The sequence below is a fragment of the Alligator mississippiensis genome, chromosome 1, assembly GCF_030867095.1.
Source record: "Alligator mississippiensis isolate rAllMis1 chromosome 1, rAllMis1, whole genome shotgun sequence".
NCBI classification, from domain to species: Eukaryota; Metazoa; Chordata; order Crocodylia; family Alligatoridae; genus Alligator; species Alligator mississippiensis.
In genome coordinates, this window is record NC_081824.1 from 461,332,630 (window position 1) to 461,359,924 (window position 27,295).

The following is a 27,295-nucleotide window of genomic DNA, read 5'->3' on the forward strand; positions in this document are numbered from 1 at the left end:
AAATGCACCTGCTCATTGATGAGTCTCATCAATTCCATTGAGACCAGTCAGTGCGCCAGGTTTGAATCCATTTAATATGTATCCTGTTGATTCTGTATCAGTCTACTGTCTTGCCCAAAGTGGTGCACTATACAAATAAAAATGCTGCACAAGTGTAAGTTTTATTAAATTAAGATTACTTTTATCAAACTTGCCATCTCATAAACAATACTGAGTTAGACTATTTTCCATACATCTGCATTGACTGGCATCATTTATATTATCCTCTTGTAATTTCAGTCCTTATTAAGAGAGTACTGCATCAGCTGTTCCATGTCTTCCCAGGATCAGTGTTAAGTTGACCGACCTATTACCCAGGTCATTGCATTTATTCTCTTTCAATACTGGTACATTAGCTTCCTTCAAGTCCTCTGGGACTTACCCCACGTTCGGGTACTTGTTGAAGAACTTCCCTGTTGCTCAAATGCTTGTTGAAAAATACGAGCATTCATAGTTCAAAGAACTCCTTGGCTGGCTCTTTTGAAACTCCTGGGTGTGAATGATCTGGAGCTGTGGATTTAAAAAAAAAATATCCTCCTTTAATAGATGCTTGTAATGTCTCCTTTCGTTCTCGTTGGAAGGGACTTCACCATCTGGCTTTTTCACAGATAAAGAACAGAAATATTGAACACTTTTGCCTTTTCTGCAGTTTTGATTGGGTTTTTTTTCTTATTTTCCATCTAGTAACAGACCAATACCATTCCTTCTGTTGCTAAGATATACATTCCTTTATCTTCTTAACTCTGCTAGCCATTGATTTCTCTTGGCCCTTTGGCTTCCCTTATCAATTGTCTATAATTCCTAGCTTCTAACTTTTATTCAATACTACAAACTTCCCCTTGTTTTCCATTTTATAACTGCTATCATATATAATTCATAAAATGGTTTGGGCTGCATTCTATTAACACAAAACTAATATAATCAAATAGTTACTGTCATTTGCATATAAGCCACCACTGATTTTTAATTCTTTGATTAATTCCTTTGTCTGCCATGGTGTGGTCTAATACAGGAATCATTTACATTGTATGCAGCTTTTTGAGTTAGGAAATGATCATTCATAATTTTTAAGAAATGTTGAGAACATTTTAGTAATGGCAGCAAGACATCTCTAGCATATAGCTCAGACTGATGTCCGATGTGATAATGGAACTTACCTTGCACACACACGAGGAGCCAGTCAGCCTGTATTTATGTGACTTGGTGGTTTATAACAAGATCAACTAACGCCGCCCCAACTTTAGCAGCAGGGCATTGATCCATAAGCATTTGAGATAATTTGCTTCTTCATTATAAGTGACACAAAGCGGTAGTGTCAACTTTGAAAGTGCTGGTGTTCTTCCCTTTTGCCTACACTGTGTTTCTTAAGTTAACCATTGATTTTTAATATTCCAGTCCTTGTTTCCCAACTAGGTCAAAGTTAAACAAGAAACATCTCAATTCCTCTTGGTTATTACCGAGGTTCCTAGCATTGCTGTATTAGCAAATATAGAATTCCTTCCCTTCTTGATCCTTGCTGCTTTGATATTTTTGTTTTCAATATGACTGATTTAGTTCTACTGAGTGTCTAAATTTGTTTCTGCCTTTTTACCCATCTCTCTTGTCTAATGCCTTCTTGACTAATCTAGCCTTGCTGTCCCTTAGATAGCTCCCTTTTTCTGAGATGGAAACTCCCCAAGCTGTAGTCTCCTCTCCCCACCAAAGATGACCTGGTGCTCTACAAAGTCAAACCCCCCATTTATACCTCTTTGCCAAGTCAGCGATTTGCTTCCAGAATCTTCTGCTTGCTCCTTTTTACTTGTGCAATGTAAAGTATCTCCAATATCACTTGGAAATTCTTCAACATCCTTCTGATTTCCTTGAAGCCATCAATACTCTGTAAAGTATCTTGCAAAGCTGCCACATTAATGCTGTGAGCACCATCACCAGTGGCTCCTTGTTTATCAAATTCAGAAGCCAATGCAATCTTCAAATTTTATCTCATGTCTTTGCTCAGGGAAGACTTTACAGAGTCCTGCTGGCGTCTTGTTTCCTGCATGCTGTTCTTTTACAGTCTTCCTAGAATAGAATCCCCAACGGAGATCATCTGTCTTTACCGGATGGTTGACTATCTCTTAGTGGGTGTGCTTAATTATCTTGCAGCTTGGGCTGAGCAGCTATCCACGAGTATGTCCTTTATAGCCCACCATTTCAATCAAATAGACTGATTTTCAGAGCTTGTCTGCAGTTTTCATGCTGGGAACATAATGACTGCACACTTCTAGCTGTGTGGAGTTAGTTCTAGTCTTCTTCCTCATGGTGATCACAGTCTATTTCCTCTTCTGCCTCCAGCAAAATGGCGTAAAATCTACAAGTGGCTTGCATGGACATGCAAAGTAGGGTAAGGGTTAGTGTGGATCTAATTTGCTGTAATCCAGTTTTGGGTGTATATGCATTTTATTTACGCTTCTCCCCGCCCCAACCGCTTGCCCTCTGCATAGCTACCAGCATGTATTAACGTTTAGATAATGGCCAAAGATGATTAGGCCATCCATTTGGTGTTCAGACACCAGTAGAGTTGTTGCAACCAGCTAAACCTAGAACATTATGCTAGTTAATTAATACCCATGGACTTTGTGCAGAGAGAGGACCAGTGGCTTTGGCCGTGGATTCCTCAGATCAGTTACTGCAGAACAGACATGTATTTCAGGAGGGAAGGGCCAAGTTCTTCTGTAATGCAGAGACACAGATGTAGTGAATCAAACAGTAGTGCACCCCTGGAACATGAATCTGCATCATTGCTCCCTCCTTGCACATGCCCTGGGCTTTGGCCACACTCCTGTGTCAGCTCTGTGTGTGGATGTTGGTCCATGATGGTATTAATGTCAGAACATGGCATTTGCTGCAGGGCATACGTGATTCTTTCTGCGTCCCCTGGACACTTGCAATGAGCACAGGTCTAGTAAACATGCTGCCAGACACTCAGGCCTAATAGTCACACCCAACTGCACAGAATAGCTGATTATGGGTAATGCCATCTGGAAGGCAGGGTTTACAAGCGCCAACCAATTTTTGGGCAGCAGAAGGGTTGCAAAACACAGAAGCAGAAAGGACAGGCAGCCAAGACTTAGCTTTGTTCACACCCAGAACGCTCCAGAGAATTGCACCAGAGACTAATCGATGCATTAGCCTCCCAGCTTCTGATGCTCTTGAGTGCAGCGTCTCCTTTCTACCTAATGGCCCTATAAGGTCTGTGGTTCATTGCAGCTGTTACAGGTCAAGCACAGATCCCCGCTACAAGTGTGCAACATCTGTGCACCTGCCCCTCTTACTGTTGTATTCCACTGAAGATCTGTCTTGCATGGGGCTCTGCACGTGCCAGGAGAGATGGGACTTATTCCCTGTTGCACTCTGCTACTTGGACAGCAGTTGCTACTTACACAGCATCCCTGGACTGCCTCAACTCACTGCTGGTTGGACTCATGCTGGTGCCCCAGATCTTACTGTGAGCAGGGTCATCTTTGAGATGGTGTGGCTGGCAGGAGGTATGCACTGTGACTTTGATTCTGTTCATCTACTCGAGTTTTCCTTAACCTCAATGCTGTGCTTTCTTCATCTCATACTTTTGTCATGGCTCCAGAAACTGCAGCGCTCCAGGTCTGGGTCTGGAGGGAGAGCATTCATGCAGACGCTGCCACTTCCATTCATCCCAATACAGGGGGATCCTTGGGGCATGGAGGGATTTTGCTATTGCACTGTTCTGAATGGTGGAAGGCAGAGGGGGAGGATGACTTGGTGGCCAAGGCTCTTTAGCTGGACTCAGGAGACACCATTTTATGTCCACCTGGACAAGTTAGTAGACCGCCTGGTACCTAATTACTTCCCATGTGTTTGATGGGCATAAGTCTTGCCTTCCCTTACTGGGATGCTGCAGTTTATGTTAGAGCTGTGAGGTGCCTTTGCTATACAGCAGTGAATGCTACAGAGAAGCATCCTGTCAGACAGATTGACTTGGGGGTATGAGGCAGCCTATCTGCGCATGCATTAAGGGCTGATTTCTTTTTTAGCTTTCAGAGATGTTGCAGTGCCAGCACAACTGGTCCTAAGAGAGCGGGAGGAGTGCCTCACACTGAATGAAGTCTCTGTCACCTTGTTCAAGAGACGTTGCCAAGTTTCAAGGTTTCAAAGGCCTCAGCTGAAGCTAAGTGGCTACGATATGGAGGTCTTGAGAGCGGGGTGACACCAGAGAAATGATGGAGACATCCTTAGAGATTTGTAGGGCAGATGGAATAAAAGGACTGAGGATGCAAACAGGTATTAAGCCATCGTGGGTAAAAAGAACAGCATTTCATTAAACTATTTTCCAGCAGGTCGTATTTGGCAGATATGGGGGGGAGTTGTCTTTTCCAGATTGGAGCGACTAAGTCCCAGAGGTAAAAAGTTGCCCTCTGGGTCAGCTACTGCCTAGAGCGGGGGTGGGAAAAATCTGACCTGCAGGCTGCATCCAGCCTGCGGAGGGGCTTTGTTTGGCTCGTGGTGGGTACCTTGGACATGCCTGGCTGTGTGTCCTGCCGTCCCCTGGGCATGCAGTGTGGCTGGGGCTGCTTGGACTGCCTTTCTAGGCAGCAGTGGATCCTTTCAGCTAGTGCCACTGCTGGCCCCTACAGTACTGGCAGGGACCTGCATGCGCAGTCTGGACACCCTGACTGTGAAGAAGTTTTTCCTAATGTTGAGCCTGAATTGGTCTTCCAGGAGTTTGTGGCCATTACTCCTGGTTTTCCCCTCGGGTACCCTAAGTGAACAGCTGCTTGCCAAGCCCTTGATGTACTCCCTTAGTGTAGTGGTAAGCTGCTACCAGGTCCCTTCTCAGTCTTCTTTTCTTCAGGTTGAAGACTCCCAGATCCCTCAGCCGTTCCTCGTATGGCTTGCCATGTAGGACTTTGATCATATAGGTGGCTCTTCTTTGGACTCTCTCAAGCTTGTCCACGTCCTTGTTAAAGTGCGGTGCCCACAACTGGACACAGTCCTCCAGCTGTGGTCTCACCAGTGCTGAGTAGAGTGGAAGAATCACCTCCTTGTTTTTGCTGGAGATGCATCAATTGATGCATGCCAGGGTATTATTTGCCCTCCTGGCTACAGCATTGCACTGCCAGCTCATAGATGGCAAACCCCCTTCCCAAAAGGAATACTTCCGGGGGCAAGGGGAGGGACTTCTAGTCCCAAGATGGTGACCAGGGGGAGTGGCACTTGTCAAGGGGCAGAACCACCCTTGTGACCCTCGACAGCTCACCAAAACTCGTTAAGCGGCCCTCCAGCTAAAATAATAGCCCACCCCTGGCCTAGAGTCTGTAGGCTACTCAGTTTGCAACACTAAGATTCCCCAGACCCCTGAGGTTCTGCTTCTGTGCATTCATCGCCACAATTTAGTCTTTCTAGGGCTGAACAGCTCTGTCCCTCTCTCTCACTTAAACCTCAGAGAGATCCATCAAGTAGGTACTCCTCTCCCTCCTTCTCCTGAAGAGCTCAATCTGGAAGATGTTCTCAGAGTACTTGGCTCTGCATGAATCACAGTGGCAGCTACTGTTTTACTTTAAAGCTCTGGATTGTGGAACTCCACTTGCTTTGTTTAGAGAGACACCACTATAGTGGATAGACACCACTATCTATAGATTCATAAATTGTAGAGTCAGAAGGAACCACAATGGATCATCGTGTCCGACTCCCTGGCCCTGGCAGGAAAGAGGACCGAGGTCAGATGACCCCAGCCAGGTGACTATCTAGCCTCCTCTTGAAGACCTCCAAGCTAGGTGATAGCACCACCTCTCCTGGAAGCCCGTTCCAGATCCTGGCCACCCTTACTGTGAAAAATTTCTTCCTAATATCTAACCTAAGTCCACTCTCAACTAGTTTACACCCGTTATTCCTAGTCACTCCCTAGGACACCCTAGTAAACATTATGTCCCCTACTCCTTGTTGACCTCCCCTAATAAATTTATAGGCAGCCACAAGATCTCCTCTCAGTTGTCTCTTGTGAAGGCTGAAGAGATTCAGCTCTCTCAACCTCCTCCTGTAGGGTCTATCACGAAGACCACTAATCATGTGAGTGGCCCTCCTCTGGACCCTCTCCAGATTCCCCGCATCCCTCTTGAAGTGCGGTGCCCAAAACTGGATACAGTACTCCAACTGCAGCCTGACCAGTGCCGCATAGAGGGGGAGCATCACCTTCTTTGATCTATTACGCACCTGCTAATGCATGACCAGGTGTGATTGGCCTTGTTACACTGCCGGCTCGTGTTCATCTTGGAATCAATTATGACTCCAAGATCCCTCTCTGCCTCCGAGCTGCTGAGAAGGACACTCCCCAACCTATAGGTGTGCTGGGGATTCCTCCTTCCCCGGTGGAGTACCTTACATTTATCTTTATTAAATTGCATCCTATCTCTCTCTGCCCATTGATCCAACCTGTCCAGGTCAGCCTGAATCTGCTCCCTGCCCTCCGGTGTACTAACTTTGCCCCATAACTTGGTATCATCAGCAAAATTGGAGAGGGCGCTCTCCACGCCCTTGTCCAAATCGCTGATGAAGATACTGAATAATATCGGTCTGAGGACCGAACCCTGCGGGACCCCACTGCCCACCACCCTCCAGGCCGAGAAGGAACTATCCACCACCACTCTCTGGGTGCGGTCCCTAAGCCAGTTGGCCACCCATCTGACTGTGTAGGCATCCACTCCCCAGTCTGCTAGCTTCCCAATGAGGATAGGGTGCAAAACTGAGTTGAAGGCCTTCCTAAAGTCCAGGAAGATGACATCAGCCACTATCCTTTTATGCAATAACTCAGGGGCCTCGGTACTTGCTCAGGATGTGGGAAACCCAAGCCTGGCAAAGGAGTGAACTGTAGAAACCCCTGGTTCAGTCTGAGCATGTGCTTTCACTACAAAGTTCCTGCATAGCACCTTTTTCTGCTATGCTCTTAGAAGAGTGACCCCCTGCTCTGTATTTTAGAGCAAGGCCATGGGCATCTCCAGCTTCAGGAGACTTCTAGGCTGTGAACCTTGAGTCAAAGAAGCAGCTCTTGCTAACACCAAGTAAATAAAGCACCCTTTCTGCCCCAGGGGTTAAGAAACACCCTTATCTTGAGCATTTCCTTGCTGATTAGCTGAAGGTTTCCCTGTCTTGTGTGCAGAGTTTTATGGATTCCATTCAGAGGTACCCAGCTCTCCATGCATTGTACCGGGACCCTAGGCACTTAACTCGGGGCTCTAGCTTGCAGTATGTAGGCTGAATGCTAGGTGCTGCAATATTCACTAGAGCTGGTTTCTGGTCAGGAGCATTACAAGCATCATAAGGATATCCAAAGCTAAGCAGCACAGATGAAACTGAATCCAAGTCATCTTATGTCTAGTTCTAGCACTAGTAGCCAGTGGTGTAAAATGAGATCTATTTGCTACATGCATCCAGAAGACATACCGCATTTTTGGCCTGCTTCTGGCTTTAGCAGTCAGCATTTCACAGAAGAATTCAATAGAAGCAGCATAAGTCTATCTCCATTAAATATGGCAAAGAGAAGTGTGTCACTAATACCAGATCCAGATGCGCAGGCACGTGGAGTTTGTGGTGCCACAAACTGCATAGCTGGCCCATTAAATCTGCAGTGCAGAGCACATTTTATCAGGTGGGGACAAAATTTGCTACAGGAGCATGTGCTGGCAGACAAAGAGGCTTGGTTCTCCCACGAGATGCTCTGGTTGCCAGCTAGAGCATCTCCATTCTAATTTTGCCCTGGTTCCTCCAGTATGCCAGGGACTGGGAAGAGCAGGGAAACAGCAGTTCCTCAAAGTGAGGCATTTCGCCCCACACGAAAGCTCATGTGCAGGGATATGCATAGTGGCAAAAAGCAGTGGCACAAATTTGTTCCACTACTTTTTTTGCTGCTGCAAGCACACACTTCTCCATGTGGGGCTGCGCCCTAAGGCTCTCTGTGGGAAAGATGCAAGCTCCTGTCGATGCAAAGTTTCACATAAGTAGGTTATGCAACTCGAATTACAATGCTCACACATGTAGGTAAACTTTTATTTCATGTTCTAGGGCCAAGTCATTTAATCCACAATTAAATAAAGTGAAAGCATGGTTCAGTGTGCCCCAACCTCTATGCAGTACATGGCTGTGCATATAAACAGAATTCATCTTTAGACAATAGATGCCAAGAGCAATATGAATAATTAAACTTCTTTTTAAAATAATGCTTTTCTTCTTTTGGTAAGGAGATCATCCTTCCAAAGGGTTAAAATATAAAGGACATGGAACAGTAGAGATCTGTTTCAGGACACAGGTTTTGGAAAAACAAGCTTTTGTGCTTGGAAATTTTCTGTAAACAGTTCAGGAGACCAATTACCTGCTATGTCCAATATGCCCCTTGAATCAATTGCACATGAGAGAGAGCTCTCGATTTCAGAGCAGAAACAAGCTCCAGGGGCTGCATCTTCTAAGAGAAAGGCCTTAGTGGCACATGTAAGTGTAGGAGTCTTCAGAATCTCAGCCCTGCTTATTAAATGTCTATCAGTTCCACTGCTCCCTTTGTTTTCACAAACAAGTTCGTCAGCCATGTGTTTGCAGATAGCTGGTCTTCTGGCTTGCAATCCAACTGTTTTTAAATTAGAAAATACAGCTGGCTGCAACAATTTTGTTGCTGACGGAGGGATCCATTCTTCAGGGTCAGAGTCATTTTCAGGCAACTCGCTGTTGGTAAACAACTGCCGTGAATCAGGCTTATTGATGTCTGTGGCTCTTGGATTACTACTTGACCTTTCATGTTTCAGCAGTCTGCTGCTGAGCTGTCTCAGTAAAGTATTTTTAAAGGAAGATCTAGATTGTTTCCATCTGGAATTGATTTTAGTGCGATTTTTAGAGGGCAGTTTAGGGAAAATAGAGTCTCTCTCCCTATAGGGTCTTAATTTCTGAAGAGGTCTTGCAACAGGAGTTGACTGTGAATAAGGAACTAAGTCTGGGGTACCTACCGTATCGAGTTCTGATTTGCACAATGAATAACTTATAGGTGTACTGTGCTTACTAAAAGCAGGAGAGGAACTATGCAAGAACAACTGGCATTGTGAATAGCTGCAGCCATCATCGAATGGACTAAGCACTAACTCAGATGCTGTGTGCTTTTCAGTCAAAACATAATCTTTGGCTGAAGAGTTATAAGACTTACTTAAAAAATCTATTGCGATTTCCTTGTCCCCACCAGTAGCATCAAAGAGGTCAGCAGAAGCATTGTAGCTGCCTTCAGGGCAGCTGCCATTCCGTAAGTCTCTCTCATTTACAGCTCTGCAGGTCTTTTGTTGCAAGTCTGTCAATGGTTTTAATTCTCTCTTGCCTGTAATTTTAGTACTAGAGAGGGCTGCAGAGCTACAGCCCGTTGCCCAACAACTTGTAAGGTCTGTTCTTTGGTTCGGTGGGTAAACAGAATTTTCTTTGTTTTCCCAATTGGCTAAACAGCCATATATTGAACGTAAATGGGCATGTTTCTGTCTTTTTTGTAAATATGGGCTCTCTCCATGCTCAACAGGACTTTTTAAGTTGGTGGGGAACCTGACAGACTTTGAAAGAGTAATATTTGCTTCCTTGGAATGGAGAAAACTGCCCTCTGAATAAGGCTTTAATATTACTGGTGAGCACTGGGTCTGAACCAGCAGAGGTGGATTAGCTATAAAACAAGACCCATTATCTTCTTTAATATTTGTGGATAAAAGGCTGCATAAAGACTTGTGCTGTAATGCTTTGCTACTTACTGGTTTCAAGTTTGACCGATGACAGGACAGAACAGGCTCTTGGCAAGTATTCATATTCTCCTGTAGGTGTGAGGACACCCCAGCTGCACATACAGCATGGACATCAGCAGCCACGGTGCCTTGTGAGGATTTGGCAAGATTTTTATTTCCCTTATCATTCTCAAGGAGGGAATATTTGTGTGTAGCAGAATCTATCGAGGGCTCCACGCTCTTGTTATTTTCAATTCTGGCTATGAATTCATTTAGACTTTCAGAGAATGGCAGCTCATCCCAAATCATAGGGTCATCTTCAGACACTCTGGCTGTGTTTGAAGGATCAGGTGACAGAGATGAACACCAGAATGAATAATCTTGTCTTTGATGAAAAACAGAGTTCCTAGATTTTTCTTGGTATTTGTCATATCTGCTAGCAATCCCTGGGCAATAGCGTTTTACCTCAAATTCCAAGGAGTTGTGTAATAACCTTGAGTGACTGCTGGGAGTTGACAAGTCTCTCTTTAGAGAAGAAATGCTCTCCAATTTATCAGTGTCTGGCTGTTGATGTGGTGAACTGAATTCATGATCTTTCTGTTCATGTCTCTCACCCCTAGAAGAGTTATAGAGTTCCACCCTTAGAACAGTTTCATTGCTGGGGATGATACTGCATGGTTCTGCTGAGAAAGGTCTGTCCTCTTGTTTATTCCACTTACCAGGATCCTCTCCTGGTTCCAAAGCTAAAACATCTTCTGCTGTTACCCAATCCACAGAAGATGAAGTCAGTCCAAAAGATTGCTGCCAGGGCCCTGAAAAGCTCTCTCTGCTTGACTGAACAAAACAGGAGCTGCAAGAACTGTTGAGCTCCCTCATAGGCTGATCTATTGCAATTAAAGGACTGTCAGGTGAGTATGAGCTGCTGTGACTGTGTCTGATGTCTGTAGACTGCCAGAGCCGATGAAAGTAGCTGATAACTGTAAAGCCAGCAACAGCAGTGTTTGGCAGGAAGAGCTGGCAAGCTGTAAGATCTTTTGTTTGACTATTAATTCTGGAGCAGTTTTGGAAGATGCTGTCAGAAGCAAAGGGCCCTCCATCTTGGTGTTTAGAACCCTACAAAAGAATTAATTAAGCTTTAGCGTGATGATTTGTGTAGACATCAGAACAAGATCTTATGGGGCTTGAGAGCTAGAAAGGCCCAAATAAATTTCAGCTCAGAATTAATTTTAAACCACAGTTTAAAGAGTTCTCTCCCTTGCAGTCCCTGCTAGTTAGAGGAGACCATACCCTACCAAGAAGTGCTTCTGAGGGCTACAGAGAACGTTTGAACCAAAAGCCCTTACTCTATAGCAGCAACTGCTTTTTTTAGAGGGACTAGAAAAAAATCTGTATGAATTCAGTGAAGAAAGGACCTCACCAGGGAGACCAACACCTATAATCCATCTTCACAGTACTTTCTCCTCAGTGAAGCACTGCACATACAAGTAGGAGCTCAGTGGACAGTAAATATTTCCCCTGGAATTGAGCTACTAATAAGTGTTTAAGAAAGGTATTTGGGGGTGCAGATTGAGGCCCAGCGGTGAGGGAGGGAGTGGGGCTGTGGCTCGGGCAGGTGAGGCCCAACCGGGGCAGTGTGTGGGATGGAGCCACAAGCAGCTCGTCTAGGGGGTGCAGGGAGGGGGGGAGGTGGCTCCTGCTGCTGCATGCACCCCGGGAGGGCATGGGGGTGTGTATGTGTGTGTGTGTGCCCCTGGATCTGCATGGGGTAAGGGTGGGTTGCCTCTGTGGGCTGGGGCCAGGCTATTCCTGCGGGGGGGGGGGGGGGGGGGGGGAGAGGCCGAGGCTATGCTCAGGGCGGGCAGTGGCAGCACTGGGAAGAGGGTTGGGGGAGCTACAGCAAATTGTGGGGTGACTGCAGCCCCCCACCCCGTAGGCCCCTTCCAGGGCTGCCACTGCCCACTCCATGTGCAACCCTGGCTCAGCCCTCCCACCAGGAAGAACTTGGCACTGCGCCAACCTGTCTGCAGCAGCAGCCTGCCCTCACCTCATGTGCAGATAGATCCAGGAGCACATGCCTCCCCAGGGTGCGTGCAGCAGTGGGAGCTGCTCCCCTGGATGAGCCACAGTTGGCTCTGTCCTGCGTCACACCCCGGCTGGGCAGCCTGTGCCCCTGGCTCACCCGCAGCCCCACTTCCTTCCTCACCGTGGGGGCCTTAATCTGCCCCCTCCATGCCCCTTCCCCTCTCCCCACAACAGACTTACCAGCCTGATGCCACTCTCCACACTGCCAGGCTGTATATTGACAATCGGATTGGTAATGGCTGACATGGCCTGTTAAAAATTGCTTATCAGTATTGGCCCAAAAGTCTCTATTGGTGCACCCCTAGGATAGCCATTAAGAGCATTTTTACATGTGCTTTGGCAGTGGGGATGTGGCGCTTTAACTAGAGTGGCTCTCAAAGCTGCTCTAATTAAAGCACTGCAGTGTCCCGTGTATTAGCATCTCCACACTTCAAAATGGCAGTGGGGGCGCTTGAACTAAAGCTTGTATGAGTAGCTTCAGTTCAAGTACCCCGCCACCATTTTGAAGTGTGAGGACGCTGATATAGAAAACGCAGGAGGCTGCTGAAGCATGGCAATTACCACGCCCCAGTAGACTTGATTAATAGACTCTGTTTGTATGTGCTCCAGTTACAGTGCATTGGAGCAGCCTCCGTATAGGCACTGTATGTGGTTACTCCCCGAAGTATCTTTTAAAAGGCCTTAAAACCCCAGATTCTCTGTGCTTAATACTATGAGAGGGGGAGAATAAAGAGTTTAGAAAGAAGCATACTATGTGAATGGCAAAAGGTTGAGTCTAGAGTCTTGCCTCCAACACTAGATATTTTATTTTTTTTTCCTTGAGGTTTTCAAGTATATTTAGAGGACTGTACTAAAGTTCAATCTGATAGTTTTTAAACATGAATAACCCTTACTTATGTGAGTAGCATCATTCCCATCCAGGGCTGTTCCATGGGCAAAAGGACTACTTGCATACAGAAGAGCATCAGGGCTAGAACTGTAAGAGGTATGCTCACGTAAAGCAATTTTGAGAAATCCTCCAACTTCCAAGCTTAGGTACCATGGTAATAAGTGCATCAAAAATACCCCATGTCAGACAGAATTCCCAAGATATCTAAGGGAGTGGAAATGACTCAGGGTTTGTCAGGATTTAGTCCACAGATGTTGGTTATATAAACAGCATTTGAAAATGAACAGATTTCTACTTAAATGAAATCCTATATGTGCCTATCTGTTAAACACAAATGCGTACATCATGTATGTTGAAATGTAGCAGTTACAGGAATGTCAAAATACTTCTGAAGTGGGTAAGCCTCATTCTGCTGCATTCTTCACGTCCAGAAACAGAGCTGCACAGTTAAGGCCACACGTCTTTTTTTTTTTAAAAAACAGTCTTTTCTTTTTGCACATACTGCCCAAACCACCGAGGGCCTCACTTCCGTGGGCGGTGAGTACGCACTGTTCTACCTGACATTCAAAAGGAACTAATTGTTGTTCAGCACCTCTGACAGTTACTCGAGAAGCATTATGTTGGTCACAAAAAATTGAGGCTATTTTTGACGTAAGTACTTTGCTCAAAATTACACGGGAAATCATTGAAAAAAAAAACCCCACTGAGAAAGGGGGATAACGGGGGTGGGCTGCTGAATGTGGGCTTGAGACTCTGTATTATAGTATAGCTTCCTGCCACCTCTACTGGATATTTTAATACTATATCACATTCCACTTCTACTATAGACACTGAAAACTGTTTAGTAAAACCTGACTAGCTTAACTGGATCAAATGCAGGTTACCTTCAGTCCAAATATTAATCTTCTACCTATGAAACAAGTTTTGACTGCTTGAATTAATGCATGTGAAGATTCATCTCTGTCTGCTCCTTCTGCTTCTTGAATACACCTTGAAAGAAAAGTTACAAAAAGTTAAGTATTGGCTTGGGTAGAGGAAGCTATGTGTAACTTTTAGGCTATAATTAAGATAGGGCATACATTAGAGAGCAGTATTAACCATGACAAAATAGTGATCTGTAATGTCAAACTGACTCTTCACTGTTTGCAAAGTTTTCCCTTTCGTCTAATTATATCCACAGCTTGCAAAATATTAAGTTGGAAAATAGAGTAAACAACTCTGGTTCAATTTTAACTTGGTACCAACACTTTCTATACTGATATAACTTTCAATTACAGGCATTTTTTAAAATTAACCAATATGATTATACTGGTATAACCTCTACTACAAGTGCAGCGATACTGGTATAAAGGTGCCTCATGCTGAAATTGTTTATTTCCCATTTCCATACTGAAATAGATATACTAGCATATAATGATACTGTATCCATAAAAAGAGGAGAAAGAACCATTTTGCTTAAGTTAGGCTAAAGCAAATCTTAGATCCCAGCAAGCACTAGATCTGAAGTTTGGAAATAAAACCACACTGAACCATATGTTCACTTCAAGAAGTATTTTGCTACATTTGTATCATTCTTGGCTCCTTCACCCATAACAATCATTATATCATTCTCCATCAGTTCACACACAACAATCAAAATGTAACAGCTGCTGCCCTTTCGGAATGCTCCCCTTTTGAAAGGGTTCCAAATATCCAGGCACTGAACACAGACAGGCACATGCTCTCCACACCTTGAGTGAGGAGGAAAATCTGTGTCCAAGCTTGGAGAAAAACATTCTTAGTAAACATCCGCCATGAGACCATGAATGGATATATGAGGACAAATGGACAGAGGGACCAAACCTCAAATACACTGTGAAACTTACTGGGAACACCTGAAGAATCTCTTCTTTGGCACCTCTGCACCTTGTCATCATAACAATAAAGGAGCAACAAACTGAAACACTAAATGCTTTTATAACCAGCTCTTCCCAAATGCTTAATTTGGCTTCTTAGGAGACTAATTAAGCAGCAGGGCTACATAACATTTGGTCTCCTACTCAGATCTTTAATGTCCCAATTTAAGCTTTTTACCAGGCTAAGAGATGCTAAACAATGCTAGTACAAGGTGATATTTTCCTACAAATAAGTCAACATTTACACAGATCCAATTTTTACCAACAAGTGAAGAATACTGCATGGAAATCAAATTGACTAAAAGTTCTGAAACATTTTGAACCCATTCATTTGATGGTCTCCCCCTCCAGACTGTAGGGCTGAATGAAAGGCAGCTATATAGTTTTTTTTTTTTAAAAAGCATCCCATTACCTCTGCAATCTTCCTGCTGTGATCCCAAAGAATGGATCCAAGCAGGTTCCAAATACAGTAATGTGAAACAGATCATTAGCATCAGCTACTTTTAGGGAGAGTCTATATCTGTAGTTTGCATCCTTAGCTTCACCTGCACAGCCACATTTTAGACAGTTAAACCTAAAAAAAAAAAAAAGCAGCAAATAGTGACTGACTGACTTCAACAGCAAGTAATGGTCCCATAGTATCATTTGTTAATTGGTGCAGTTGCAAGAGCTTTTAATCTGCATTAAATCTCACCAAGGGTGTGGACAGACACCACTCCTGAACTGGTCCAAGAATGTCACTGATTGGGAACTGGTTTGCAAGTGTCTACACGTATGCTACTAACCTTCTAAATAGACTTGGTATTTTAGGAATTGCATTGCTGCCAGAATGCCACTAGGGGGAGTAGAGTCCTGGCTTCATTTCAGAGCAGTCCCTTTGCTCTGCAGGTATTTGGGACGGCTGGAGGGCTGACCAGACACTAAGTAAGCATGGGATGCTCAATGTCCACACACTGAACTAACACCTGAAGGACTGACTTGAGGGATTACCTGATTTTCCCAGCATGCTTCTGAAGTGTTCCAGGAAATGTAAACTGGTCTTAAGTTGCACGTGTTTAGACTCTTCGGTTTAAAACACTAAGGGCGTTTATAGATGTGATCTGGAAGTTTGCAGGGTATGGAGGGAAGCGCTTTAATTAGAGCAGCTCTTGGAGCTGCTCTAATTAAAGTGCTCGGAGTATCACGTGTATCAGTGTCCCCACACTAAAAAATGGCGACGGGGGCGTTTTAATTAAAGCTTGTCAAACCAGCTTTAGTTAAAACACCCCCACTGCCATTTTTCAGAGCAAAGACACTGATACACATGACGCTGGAATCTGCTGGAACACAGTAATTATCATGCTCCAACATGTTGCAATTACAATGCATTGGACCAGCCCCTCTCTGCATGTATATAGGCACCCTAGGTGTTACATCTGTGCACATCCCAGCACATGAAACCTCAGAAGGTTACAGTTTTCTCTTAATCTTTGCACTTAAAGGCCCCAAAACCTCTATGAGCTCAGCAAGCGTAGACTCCCCACGTAGAACACTGGATACAGTTCTGATCACCAGGACTGATATAAACTGGAACAGATAAAAAGGCTACTAGGATAGTTACAGGAATGGAGAGCCTACCTTGCAAGAGGAGTTTAAAACAGCTTGGTTTGTTTAGCTTAGCAAAATAAAGTTTGAGTGGGCATTTAATTACTTTTTGAAAATGTGTTAGTGAAGTGAATATTAGGGAGGAAGAAGAGCTATCTAAGTTAAAGAGAAACACCAGTACAATCAAATAGCTTCAAGTTGGTAATGAAAAACTGGAAATTAGGAGGAGGTTTCTAACACGCAGAGAAGCAATGTTTTGGAATCATCTTCTGAACAATGTGGGGAAAGAACTCAAATTCCTTCAAGATTATGGAATGGATAGTATAACAGGATCGGAATGTCTTTGGAGCGATAAGTACATATGATATATGCATTTGAATATTTGGCGCCACCAAGAATTATGGAGGTAAAAAGCAAAATAAACCACCACTCAATTTCCATGCAGGAGATTTCTGATAATCCCATGAGCTAAGTCTTCTGCTTTTTGCCTGTAGGGCCAGGGAGGAAGGTCCCACCCAGTTCTCCTGCAAAAACCAAACTAAAAGCTTTATTTGGCTTTGCTTCTGATTTTTTTCTCTCTTTCTTCTGGTGCCTACCTAGCTGGGTGGTGGGCTGGCATGCATTAGTTTCATATTGGTTCTTAGAAACCTATCAAATGTCTGGCTGCTCAGACTCAAAACAAATTACCATATCTGGGGCAGGAAGGAATTTCCCCCCCCCAGGTCAGTTTAGTAAGGACCATGGTGTCCTTCTCTGTTGGTTAGTGCCTGGTCTTCCCCTTAGGACCAGCTAAGCATATACCTAATAAACTTCATGGTGCCCAAGGCATTGATAACATTGTCGTCTCCTCTGCTCCTTCCTTTTGATTCATTATAGGCATTTTCCTCCACGGGGTGTTTTGTGGCTGCAGGATGTGAAAAGGCAGCTTTTGTGGACCCTTTTGACAAGCAGCTGACTACAAAAGGCAGTGCACTGGACTCTATGGCACAGAAAACTTCCAATTCCATGTTCCCACATCTACGCAGGGTCCCATTAGTGTCAACGAAGCTCTTTTACTATTTAAACACAAGCCTGCCAGGGGCCTGGGAAAGGGAAGGTCCTTTATACGGTTTTTTTGGAGGAAGAGCAATTCGGCTTTGAAACTCCTGGCACAGCAGTTTATTTTTATGTCAATGTATTGCGGAATTACTTCTTGTATATTTATTGCAGTATCTAGCATACTGGAAAACCAGACAGGAAACAAAAACCTCCTCAAGCATTTGAAAACTTCTGCATCTCTCTCTCTCAAACTACAGTGATATCCAGCTTTATAAATCCAGCTCTTGATTTAGCACTTGTGATATTGGCTCTCTGAATACCCTTCAGTCTCTGTATCATGGGTTTGATTGTACATTTGATGAAATGTTGCGAAAGAGGAAAGGGAAATGTTTAGGCACACTCTGGACAAGAGGCAAGGGAGGCCTCCAGAGGATTAGGAGAAAGGGATGATATTGTCTGCAGTTGCAGAAATTGGGAATTTGGAAGGGTGTAAGAACTGTGTTAAAAAAAACAAACCTATAAACCAAAACAGACAGAAAAAAACACCGACACCACAATCCAGAAGAAAACTCATGCCACCATCTGTACAGCTGCTGGATTAGGTCATAGTGCCTCAGGGCATTAGAAAGGCACTTGTGAATTGGCACTCAAGGGGGCCCCACAGAAAGTGTACTGTTTATTTAGCACCTCTCCTCTGCCTCAATCATTAGTCTTCCTCTTACACTAGGCACCATATAAAATAGTCTGTTCCACAACTAGTGTTTGTACACTAAACTCTGATTAATTCGCTTATAGCAGAGGTGGGCAATTATTTGGGCCAGTGGGCCACACAGATAGTTTTGGGGAACTGTTGCAGCACACTTCCTCCCCCAGCCACCCGCAACAGCCTGGAACTTGCATGCCCAGCAGCTCCTCCCCACCACTACCACCAGCAGCTGAGCACACAGCCCTGATCCTGGCCTAGGCCTACCCTGCACTCACTCTGGACTCACCATGGTTGGAGTAGACCAGCTCCAGACCAGCCGGGACCTGCGCGCAGCCCTGACCCCGGCCTGCCCTGCACCAGCTCTGGACCCACCTACACCATCTTGAGCAGTGGTGGCAGTGGCCGTAGCTGGGCAGAAGCTGCTGCTGGGAGGGGGGAAAAGAAATCGGCCGCCTTCCCCTTGCTGCTGTCAGGCCCTTCTTGCTGTGGCCTCCTACAGCCTGTGCCCAGGCTGCTCTTCAGCTCCTCTCTACTGCCACTGCTGCCCCATTGGACAGCCTGGAGGAGGAGCTGGTGGCAGCGATGACAGCAGCAGTACAAAGGAGGGGTAGCTAAGTAGAAAATGCACTTTCCATGGGGTGGTGTTGGGTTTTTTTTCCTGTTTGTTTTGGTTTGTGTTAAAAGTGGCCACCTGATATAAGGTAAGCCAGGATGGGGGGGCTAGCAGGGGGGCCTGATTGAATTGGGGGAGGAAAGGGCAAGTGGAATCTGAGGGGAGGATCTGGGAGATGGGGATGGACACGACGACAATGACAAGTGGGGTCTGTGAGGTGGGTCATAGGAGCAAGTAGGGTTCACGGGGAGGAGCAAAGGGGAAGAAAAACTGAGCTATCCGGCTGGGAGGATGTCTGTCTGGGGGAGACGCCAGGGGCTAAAGCTAGTCTGGTTCCAGGGGGCGGGAGTCATAGGAAAACCACAGCCCTGGGGCTGGGGCCATAAGCTGGGCTCTCAGACACAGGTTGTGCTGGGAGTTCAGTTAGATCAGTCTTGCCAGACCGGATCTAAGTAAACTACCTTGGAGGTAGAGCTGAATTGGATCAGGCCAGCCAATTTTAGACTAACCTAGCCTTCCTGAATTTCTGTACAGTTTGCACTTAAATTCACTTAACTGTGAATCTGTATGTAAGGTCTGCATCGGAGTGAACTAAACTAGACTGGACTGCCATTTTTATTACAATCTAAACTTTCCCTAACCTCCCTGAACATCTGTATGTACTCTTGGAATGGAGAATTAATTTAAATGTACTGTAGGTGCCATTATAATATTATTGTAATTATATTGTAATATCTTATTACATCATTCATCTGATTACTCAGGCTGTCCAGCACAATTCTAAAACTTCCAATTTTTTTAACAACTATACATAGGTCACTAATTAATAGCACCCAAACAGTGCTAGGCGCTTTTCAAATTAATGTTTAGCAATGGCCCTCCAAGATGGACTTACCTTCTGGAATCTAAAATCAGCTTAGAAAAGCAGTTCTGACAAGACGGATACACAAAACAGGAGTTCTGGATGGAAATTACAGAAGCAGCTAGGAGTCCTCTCCTGTCATTCATATGCTCACAATGTCACCTGGGAAGAGATTAATTGGAACAATCTGCTGAGATTTTCATTGTATAGAAGCACGTATACTGCTATTTTCTTTAATAAGCCAAACGTCTGAGGAAGTAGTATAGTAACTTCATCTAAGTTTTAGAACACGACTGTTCTGGAATCTTTTTAATATGAAATTGCAACATGAGGTTTTTTTTAAAAAAGGAGAGAGAACTTCATTAGACACAATCCTGCAAACAAATATCAACTTCTGTGATGATGAGAGATGACAGCAGTTTACATTTCTTAAAACATGCTCAGAACCTCAGTGGACTGGCCTACGAATTGAGGTAATAATTCTACAATTTGACCCAAAAGGGTAAACCTACAAAATGCACCATTGACTTTGGTATGCCATAGGTTTAGTTAGTCTGATCTAGTTAAAGTTGATATAATTTGCTAAAACAGTTTCCTATCGGGATTTAAGTTTAAATTACCAGACCTTCTAATGTCACTGGACTCTGTTTAGAAATACATACTGCACTTTCAAAGATTATTATCAGGGAACTATAACAGCCTTCTTTTGAACTGAGACTTGGGCACATGAAGTTTCTATTTTATTTTTCAGAGTTAAAAGAAATATTTTGCTTTGAATTACAATTTTTTTGTTCAGACACTTTGCTGTCAAAGCTGCTGTTTTTTCTAGGATTATAGTTAGCCATTAAGATATGCCACTGGGCTAGTTGTATATGTTTAAATAAAAAAAAAAAAATCTCCATACAAAATGACTTTAGTTTAACTTGATCAACTCTGAAGATGTTACAGAGACAAATTTAAAGAAACCTTATTTACGGTTTATGCATTTGGCAACACTAGATTTCACAGCTTCTACTGCTTAACAAATCCAAACAAACAGCAACAGGAAACACAATATTTACAACTGTATTTCTCTTTTTTATAAATGAAGTTGTCAGGAGGACTCATGTAGATGCAAATCTCTTGGGACTTGCAATTTGTTTTTCTGAAAGCTAATTAGATTTCCAATGAAGAGTTTCTTTAAAATGTTTGATCACAACCTTTTTAACGTAACTGAGCAACACCAGGAATTTGATACTGTATTTGGAAAACCTCTCACTGCATTTGTTTAGAGGAAAAAATGTTTTCATCACATGGCACGATGCAATGCTTTTTGTCTGTAGCACACTGGAGTCCCAGGGGTGGCAATAATGGTGGCCCCGTAACCCATACCCTACTCTGCCTCTAGGGTAGCCTTCCCTCCATCTTGCCCACCACACCTCGATGTAATTATTGGATTGAAAGGGAGGCTGCCTTGAGAGTCCTAGAGCGAGCCTTACTTTATCCACCAGCCAGCAGGTCCCTCCTGAACACTGCTGACCTTGACTCCGCTCTTGAGCTGAGTGGGTACTCTCTGCCCATCTGTGCCCCAGGGCCCTGGTAACCCTTAAAGGGTTAACTAGGTGGTTCCATCTGCTCCTACACCACATCCCATCCCTCGCAGATGTCACTGTCACTCTGTCTGTTGGGCCACGGGCCAGTGTCACCTGTTTCTCCCTAGTCCAGACTCTACACTTGCTCTGCCTTGAATCTGCCCCTCCAGCAGGGCTCAAGGCAATCATGTGCTCCCAGGGCACTCCAAAGACCACTCCTCATAGTCCCAAACCACGGGTATAATTTAACCAAATAGTAAGCCATCTGACTACAACACAAATCTTCCCTTCCAGCCAAACAAATACTATGAAAGGAAAAGCATGCTACCACTTTAAGCAGAAAACCTAAAATGAATACAAGATGACTTTTAAAAACCTAGAATTTCTTGTTATTTCTAGTTTCACTTAAACCCCACAGTTATTCCAGTTCTCTTCACGGAATTACCAAGTCTCAGATGAAGCTCATTAGCAAGTAAAAATATGCTTCTTCAAGTCTGTTTGATGGATTTCATTCCAAACCCATTAAATAAAAGAAATGGAAGATTTTGTTTAAATCGAGGGCTTTATTTAAGATGAAATACAGTTTATCCATTTGTTAAAATGGGATAGAAACTATGGTATCTTTTCCCAAAATTGAGGCATCAGAATGCTGATGTAATGGACAAAAGCATTTGTGCAGTCATCCAAGCAAGCTCTAGAGCAGGGGTCAGCAATGGTTTTGGGCAGAATGCCAAAAAACCCCACAATGTCAACTTGTAAGATGCTGGTGTGCAGACGAGGGGGTTACAAGGGGCCTGATCCTTTTTGTGGCAGTACAACTCCAGCCCCTTCCCCAGAGTCCACCCCAAAGTGTGTGCACCTGCCAGCTAGGCTGGGCCTCCGTGGACCTCAGTGCAGCCCTCCCTGCTGCAAGCAGCCTGGGCTCCACACGGGGTGTCTGGGCCAGCTGTGGCAGGCAGGGCTGCAAGTAGCTGCACCGGGGTCCGCGGAGCCATGGCCCTGCTCATTGCTGTGTTACCTGTCAGCTCGGTGTTCTTGAGGGAACCCTGGCACCCAGATTGCTGGACTTACAAAGGACTTTTTCTTTCCCTCCTCCCCCACACCTCATCTAACCAGAACTAAGGAGAAGAAAAGTTTAATGGGCATCTTGGGCCGTACATTCCCTGGTCCCACCATGAAAGGTCTATTTAAACTTGATTGACTAAAACTCAATTAGGGTTAGGGAATGCTGAGGCAAGAGACGGAGGCAGAGGGGATATGGGTGACATCTGAACAATGGTTAAGTGTTCATCACAATGTTCAGCCCATTGGAGCCCTGATGACAAATGCTGTCATACTTTTCCTGGGATGACTGGTGGAAGTCCTCCCCACAAAGTTTATGACCACCTTAAGTCTCTTCCACATGCCCTTGGGATTTCCTGTTTTAGAAAACAGACCAAATCAAGGCACCAGTAAAAGACTACAGTAAGATTTGAAAGTCTTGCTAAGCTAAGGCTTATTCACAACAGGTAAAATACAAAACACAGATGCTGACTTCACAGTGCAAGCATAGCTAGGCCATCCGAGAAGAAATAACGTGGTATCCCTTCCAGTTTATCTTCTATATTCATCATAATTTCAAACCGGCTCCTAGGTGTCTGGTTACTCTTTAAAACCTTATGTTTTTCCTGGTTGTTGTTAATCAGTCTCTTGGGACATTCCAAACCAGATAACCCCTTGTCCATGAAAGAGGTAATTCATTTAAATTGAACTTGTTTAAATAACAGGATTTCCCCAGTCAATTACGGCTTGGGACTCTCTTGATTTACACAATTAAAAGACTGCTTTGAAGAGGCTGGACTAAGGGTATAAGAAAGCTGTAAAGCAGCAAATAGTACATTTCAAGAGGGAGAAATCTCTCTGACACCATCCGCTGTTGTTCTCAAGAAACTGGGATAAACAGATGCTCTGTTGGTTGCCCATTTAACTTTCCCCAATTGTGCTAGGAACTCTGCCTGTCAACAAAACACCCTGAGTGCCTTGAAATGGTGAGATCCCAGCTCACTCTCTCTCTCTAGGCATGGCTTTCTGAACCTGAATTTTATTAAGTAAGCATGAGGCTTAATCCATATTCCCCAAATACTCAACTGAACCAGAGTAATATTGTAATTATTTTTCTTTGTTTTTCCTTGCATGGCTATTACTACTAGTACCATAATAAATGTTATATACTTAGCAATAAATAACTTCTATAGTCAAACTGGTGGAAACCAGGTGTATTTTTCCTTCCCCACTTGCTCTGCAGCAGCACTTCTTTACCTAAGCCAAAGATCCCTGTAAAGCTCAAAAATACTGTGGGGGTCCACTCATCAAGAGGCTACCACTACTAGGACAGTTAGGGCAAAAGATTGGGATGTGCTGAGTTTGAGACACATAAGGAGATCAGCTTGTGTAAGCTAGTTGACCCCATTTGGCTCAGATGTGCCCTAATGAACTGAATGCTGGCCCATGAGTGTCAGCTGGATACCCAGCCTGATTCAGAGGGATTCTGTTCACCTGTGTGCTTGTGTCTGACTGCATTTTATTGTTACCTTAATGAACTGATTCCTGGCATATGAGGGTGTCAGCCTGTACATGCTGATCAACCCAGCCAGGTCAGGCATGTTACATTAATCTGTGTGCATGTGTGTATGCACTTGACTGATTTGGTGGCTGGAGGAATCCAGACCCATTGAAACTGAGTCCTGCAAGATAGCTCCATTGGGATGAGGACTTGCAGAAGGGAGCTCCATATAGAAACAGAAGTAACACAAGCAGTGCAATGATAGAAATAGAGACCCCAGAAACACACCCTTAATAAATGAGTCCACCCCAAAGTGACGGGCTAATCTGGTAGCTGACAGTGAGTACATGTGTGCCTTGGGGTGGACATCAGGGAAGCGGCCAGAGCTGCACTGCCACAAGAAGGATCAGGCCCCTTGTAGCTCCCCCTCTATCTGCCCCAAGGGCTGGCGTGCCAAGCAAAATGTCTTCACATGCCATACACTGGTATGTGTGCCAGGAGGTTGCTGACCCCTGCTCTAGAGATACCAATTTTATGTTAACAAAATTTGGCTATAGTCAGTTTTAGCCATACTTGCACACAGGGAATGCTGCCTTTTACTTTGAACTGTCCACCAGAATCAACAGAAACACTTATGGAGTAAACCACTACTTTACAAGAGGTTGGAAGAAGGTGGCCAAAGTTTTCATAGCAAAACACTGACAAACTATTCTGGACCACTTCAAGTTGTAGAGGGCAAGCTACTCAAAATGATCTGAAGCAACTGTATAACTGGATTAACGGAGGCTTAGTAAATCCTATATGCTAGTTATTAGAGTGATGGAAGTGCATCCACATAAAAGTAAAGGTCAGATTAGTCAAATGTGGTCTGATAAAACTTACAAGCATGATAATCTGTTTTTATTGTGTTCTAATGGAAAACAATTTCCACATCATCAGCCTACAGCACTTTCTAGGGTGCACGTGTTACTCCTCAGACTTTGGAGATAACCTTTTGAAATGCATCTTAAAGCAAGAGATCCAAATCATTAGTAGTATTATTTCTTTAATTAAACAAGACTTTGAACGAGACCTCCAGTGGCCAAAAGCAGATTTTAAGACTTGTTATTATGCACCAAAAACAGCGATTGCAAGATTTTAATTTTGACAGTCCCTGGTCCAGGCAGCTTGTGGACGAGACAAAGAAAGACAAAAAGGCATGGGGGAACAAAACAAAAAATAGTATTGTATTTTTAGGGCAGATATTATACACAGTGCTAATGCACCAGAGATCTGACTGTGTATGCTGTTATATATAATACCAAAGCTATTTAACTAGTCCTAGGTTACTGGTAGGTCTCTATGGCCATGTCCACATGAGTGTGGATGTTTGTTTCCCTAGGGACAAGCAGCAGCCACGCACCTTGTGGTGCTGCTCCTTGTCCCTGGGCAATGCCTGTGCCATGGAGCAGGTTACCTGGGTGAGGTAGGGGAGGCTGGGGCCAGCAACTGTGCTGGTGCCAGCAGCTTTACCTGGGCTCCAGGTAAGCTGCAGCTGCAGCGCTCCTGCAGCAGGGAGCCTGGCTGGAAGCCAGAGTGTGGCGCGAGCTGGCCACGGTCTGGTTTTGGGCAGCATGTTTTGCCGCCATATGCACCGCCACTCTGTTTTTTCCATGAGGGTTCTTTTGACCCCACGATCTCCCAGGGTCCAAAGAAATCCCCTACGCTGCAAGGCAGCAGTGCAGAGAATGCCTGAATTTGTGTTGCATGGTGCTGCAGACCTGTAGTGCCACATACCACACCGCTGCACTCATCTGGACATGTCTTATGAGTTTATCCATTGTCACCAGACAATACCAAGAAAATAAGTCTCAATGTGGAACAGAATCACAAGAATGAAAAACAATAATCCTAAACTTTAAATTATTTTAATGGTGAAACAGAGAGAAATCAATGGGAATTTTACGTGCAGAGCATTTGCCAGACTTAACACCATGTATTCAAAACACCATTATGTATTCACTGTGTTGGCTAAGAAAAAAAACACAAATGGATAGTCTGAAAAACTGTCAAATACACTGTTTTCTACAGACACAGAGGAGGGGTAAGAAGCAAAACCAGTGAACATACACATTTTTGCAGATTCTGCTAACACCTCCAGATGGCATTTACAAAATATTGTAAGCAGGGATCCTGGTTTTATCTGTTAAAAAGAAACCCCCAATTTTCAGATTAAAAAACCTAACCCAAAAACCACATTTTTCCATGATCAAAATGAAACACTGTTCTGTCTCTATATATAATGAGGTGTATGTATGTTCACCTATAACTCAAGAATGGCTGGTCCTATCTATTCTAAACCTTCCAAAATCACTGAATACCACCCAAGGAAAATTATAGGCAGGTTATTTTTCCCTTGACCCTTTTTGGGGTTTCCAGTCACTATTTAAAAGAACAACGCTGTTCATACAGCCAATTATATATGGCTTGCTCCAGAGATGCTAGTCAAAGAGGGCTGCATATATTGGTGCCAACAGGAAACACCACCAACACTGTCTACAAACAAGTTCCACAATAAAGATAATTTATTCAGATGTCACTTGAAATGCCGCACCCATATTAAATATGTTGCACTGAGTCCTTTAAAAATAAGCAATAGTTTTGACTTAAAAATGTTGTACTAAGTTCTCTGAAAACAAACAATATTTTTCGCCTAAACATGTACTGTTTGTTTTCAAAGCACTTGGTACACGTTTAGGCCAACAATATTGTTTGTTTTCAAAGCACTTGGTTCACGTTTAGGCCAAAAATATTGTTCAAAGTCTTTTGAAAACAAACAATCTTCTTGACCTAAACGTACATTTTCCAAGGACTTGGTACATGTTTAGGTCAAAAACATTGTTTGCAGCCCTTTGAAAACAAACAACACCTTTGACCTAAACATTCATTTGAAAACTAACAAACACTGCAATTACAAGAATAATGACCCAGGTAAAGAACAGGTCCTTCCGCTAGTATAGCTATATATTAGCGTTGTCATGGAAAAACGTGGATTTTGGGTTAGTTTTAACTTGAAAATTGGGGTTTTTTGGTTTTTAAATCAGGGAAAACCAGGATCCCAGATCATAGCGAGCATTACAGCTTCTTTACGCTGGTCTTATCTCAGCAACACCTTGTCAGGACAGTAACAGCACATGGAAGAACCAGCCTTAGCCCTCAGTGCCAGCTGCTGGCAGGACGCTGCTGCCTCTGAGCCTCCCCAGCACCACCTGCCACAGGGGCTGCAGGAAACCCTGCCCCGTGCAGGGCCGGCTCCGCCCATCGCGGCTCCCCCCAGTATCTGGTGCCCTCTACTGGGGTATTTTTTTAAACTCTTGCCAAAAAAATAAAAAAAAATAAAAAATTAAAAAGTATTTTTTTTTTTTTTTTACTTTTTAAAAAGTTTTAAAAAAAAGTAAAACTGACAGACGTTCCCTGCCCCCAAAAAAACCCCTGTACACTTTACTTCAGACCCCCCCCAACCGAGCCCGCGCGTTTCCGCGTGGCCTTTTTGGCGCCTTTACCTGGGGGGCGATAACGGGGGAGGGGCGCTCACCCCGACACCAGGACGCTGAGAGACCCACTGCCGCCGCCGCCGCTTCGAGAGGAAGTGACGCGCACAGCCTCGCTCTGGGGTACCAGGCGCGGGTCACGTGCGCCGCCGCTTCCGAGCGGGGGAAAGAACAGGTTCAAGCGGGCGCCGGCATCAACCCGCC

General features: G+C 44.3%; 1 protein-coding gene across 3 annotated transcripts; it reads right to left on the minus strand.

Annotated features, from left to right (window-relative positions):
• Positions 1 to 145: 145 nt before the first annotated feature.
• DDIAS (DNA damage induced apoptosis suppressor) lies at positions 146 to 27,235 on the minus strand. 3 transcript variants are annotated; one of them, XM_019493595.2, is made up of 6 exons: positions 27,104 to 27,235; positions 19,482 to 19,610; positions 15,058 to 15,219; positions 13,635 to 13,740; positions 9,810 to 10,892; positions 146 to 549 (listed from the first exon to the last, which is right to left on the minus strand). In XM_019493595.2, exons 2-6 carry the CDS (start codon positions 19,592 to 19,594, stop codon positions 460 to 462), a joined length of 1,554 nt encoding a protein of 517 aa, XP_019349140.2. In that variant the 5' UTR covers positions 19,595 to 19,610; positions 27,104 to 27,235; the 3' UTR covers positions 146 to 459. The 3 variants fall into 3 exon arrangements, with proteins under 3 accessions (XP_019349140.2, XP_014462084.2, XP_019349139.2); XM_014606598.3 differs by lacking the exon at positions 146 to 549 and having other exon boundaries at positions 8,078 to 10,892; positions 27,104 to 27,229; XM_019493594.2 differs by lacking the exons at positions 146 to 549; positions 15,058 to 15,219 and having other exon boundaries at positions 8,078 to 10,892; positions 27,104 to 27,228.
• Between the last annotated feature and the right edge of the window lie 60 nt (positions 27,236 to 27,295).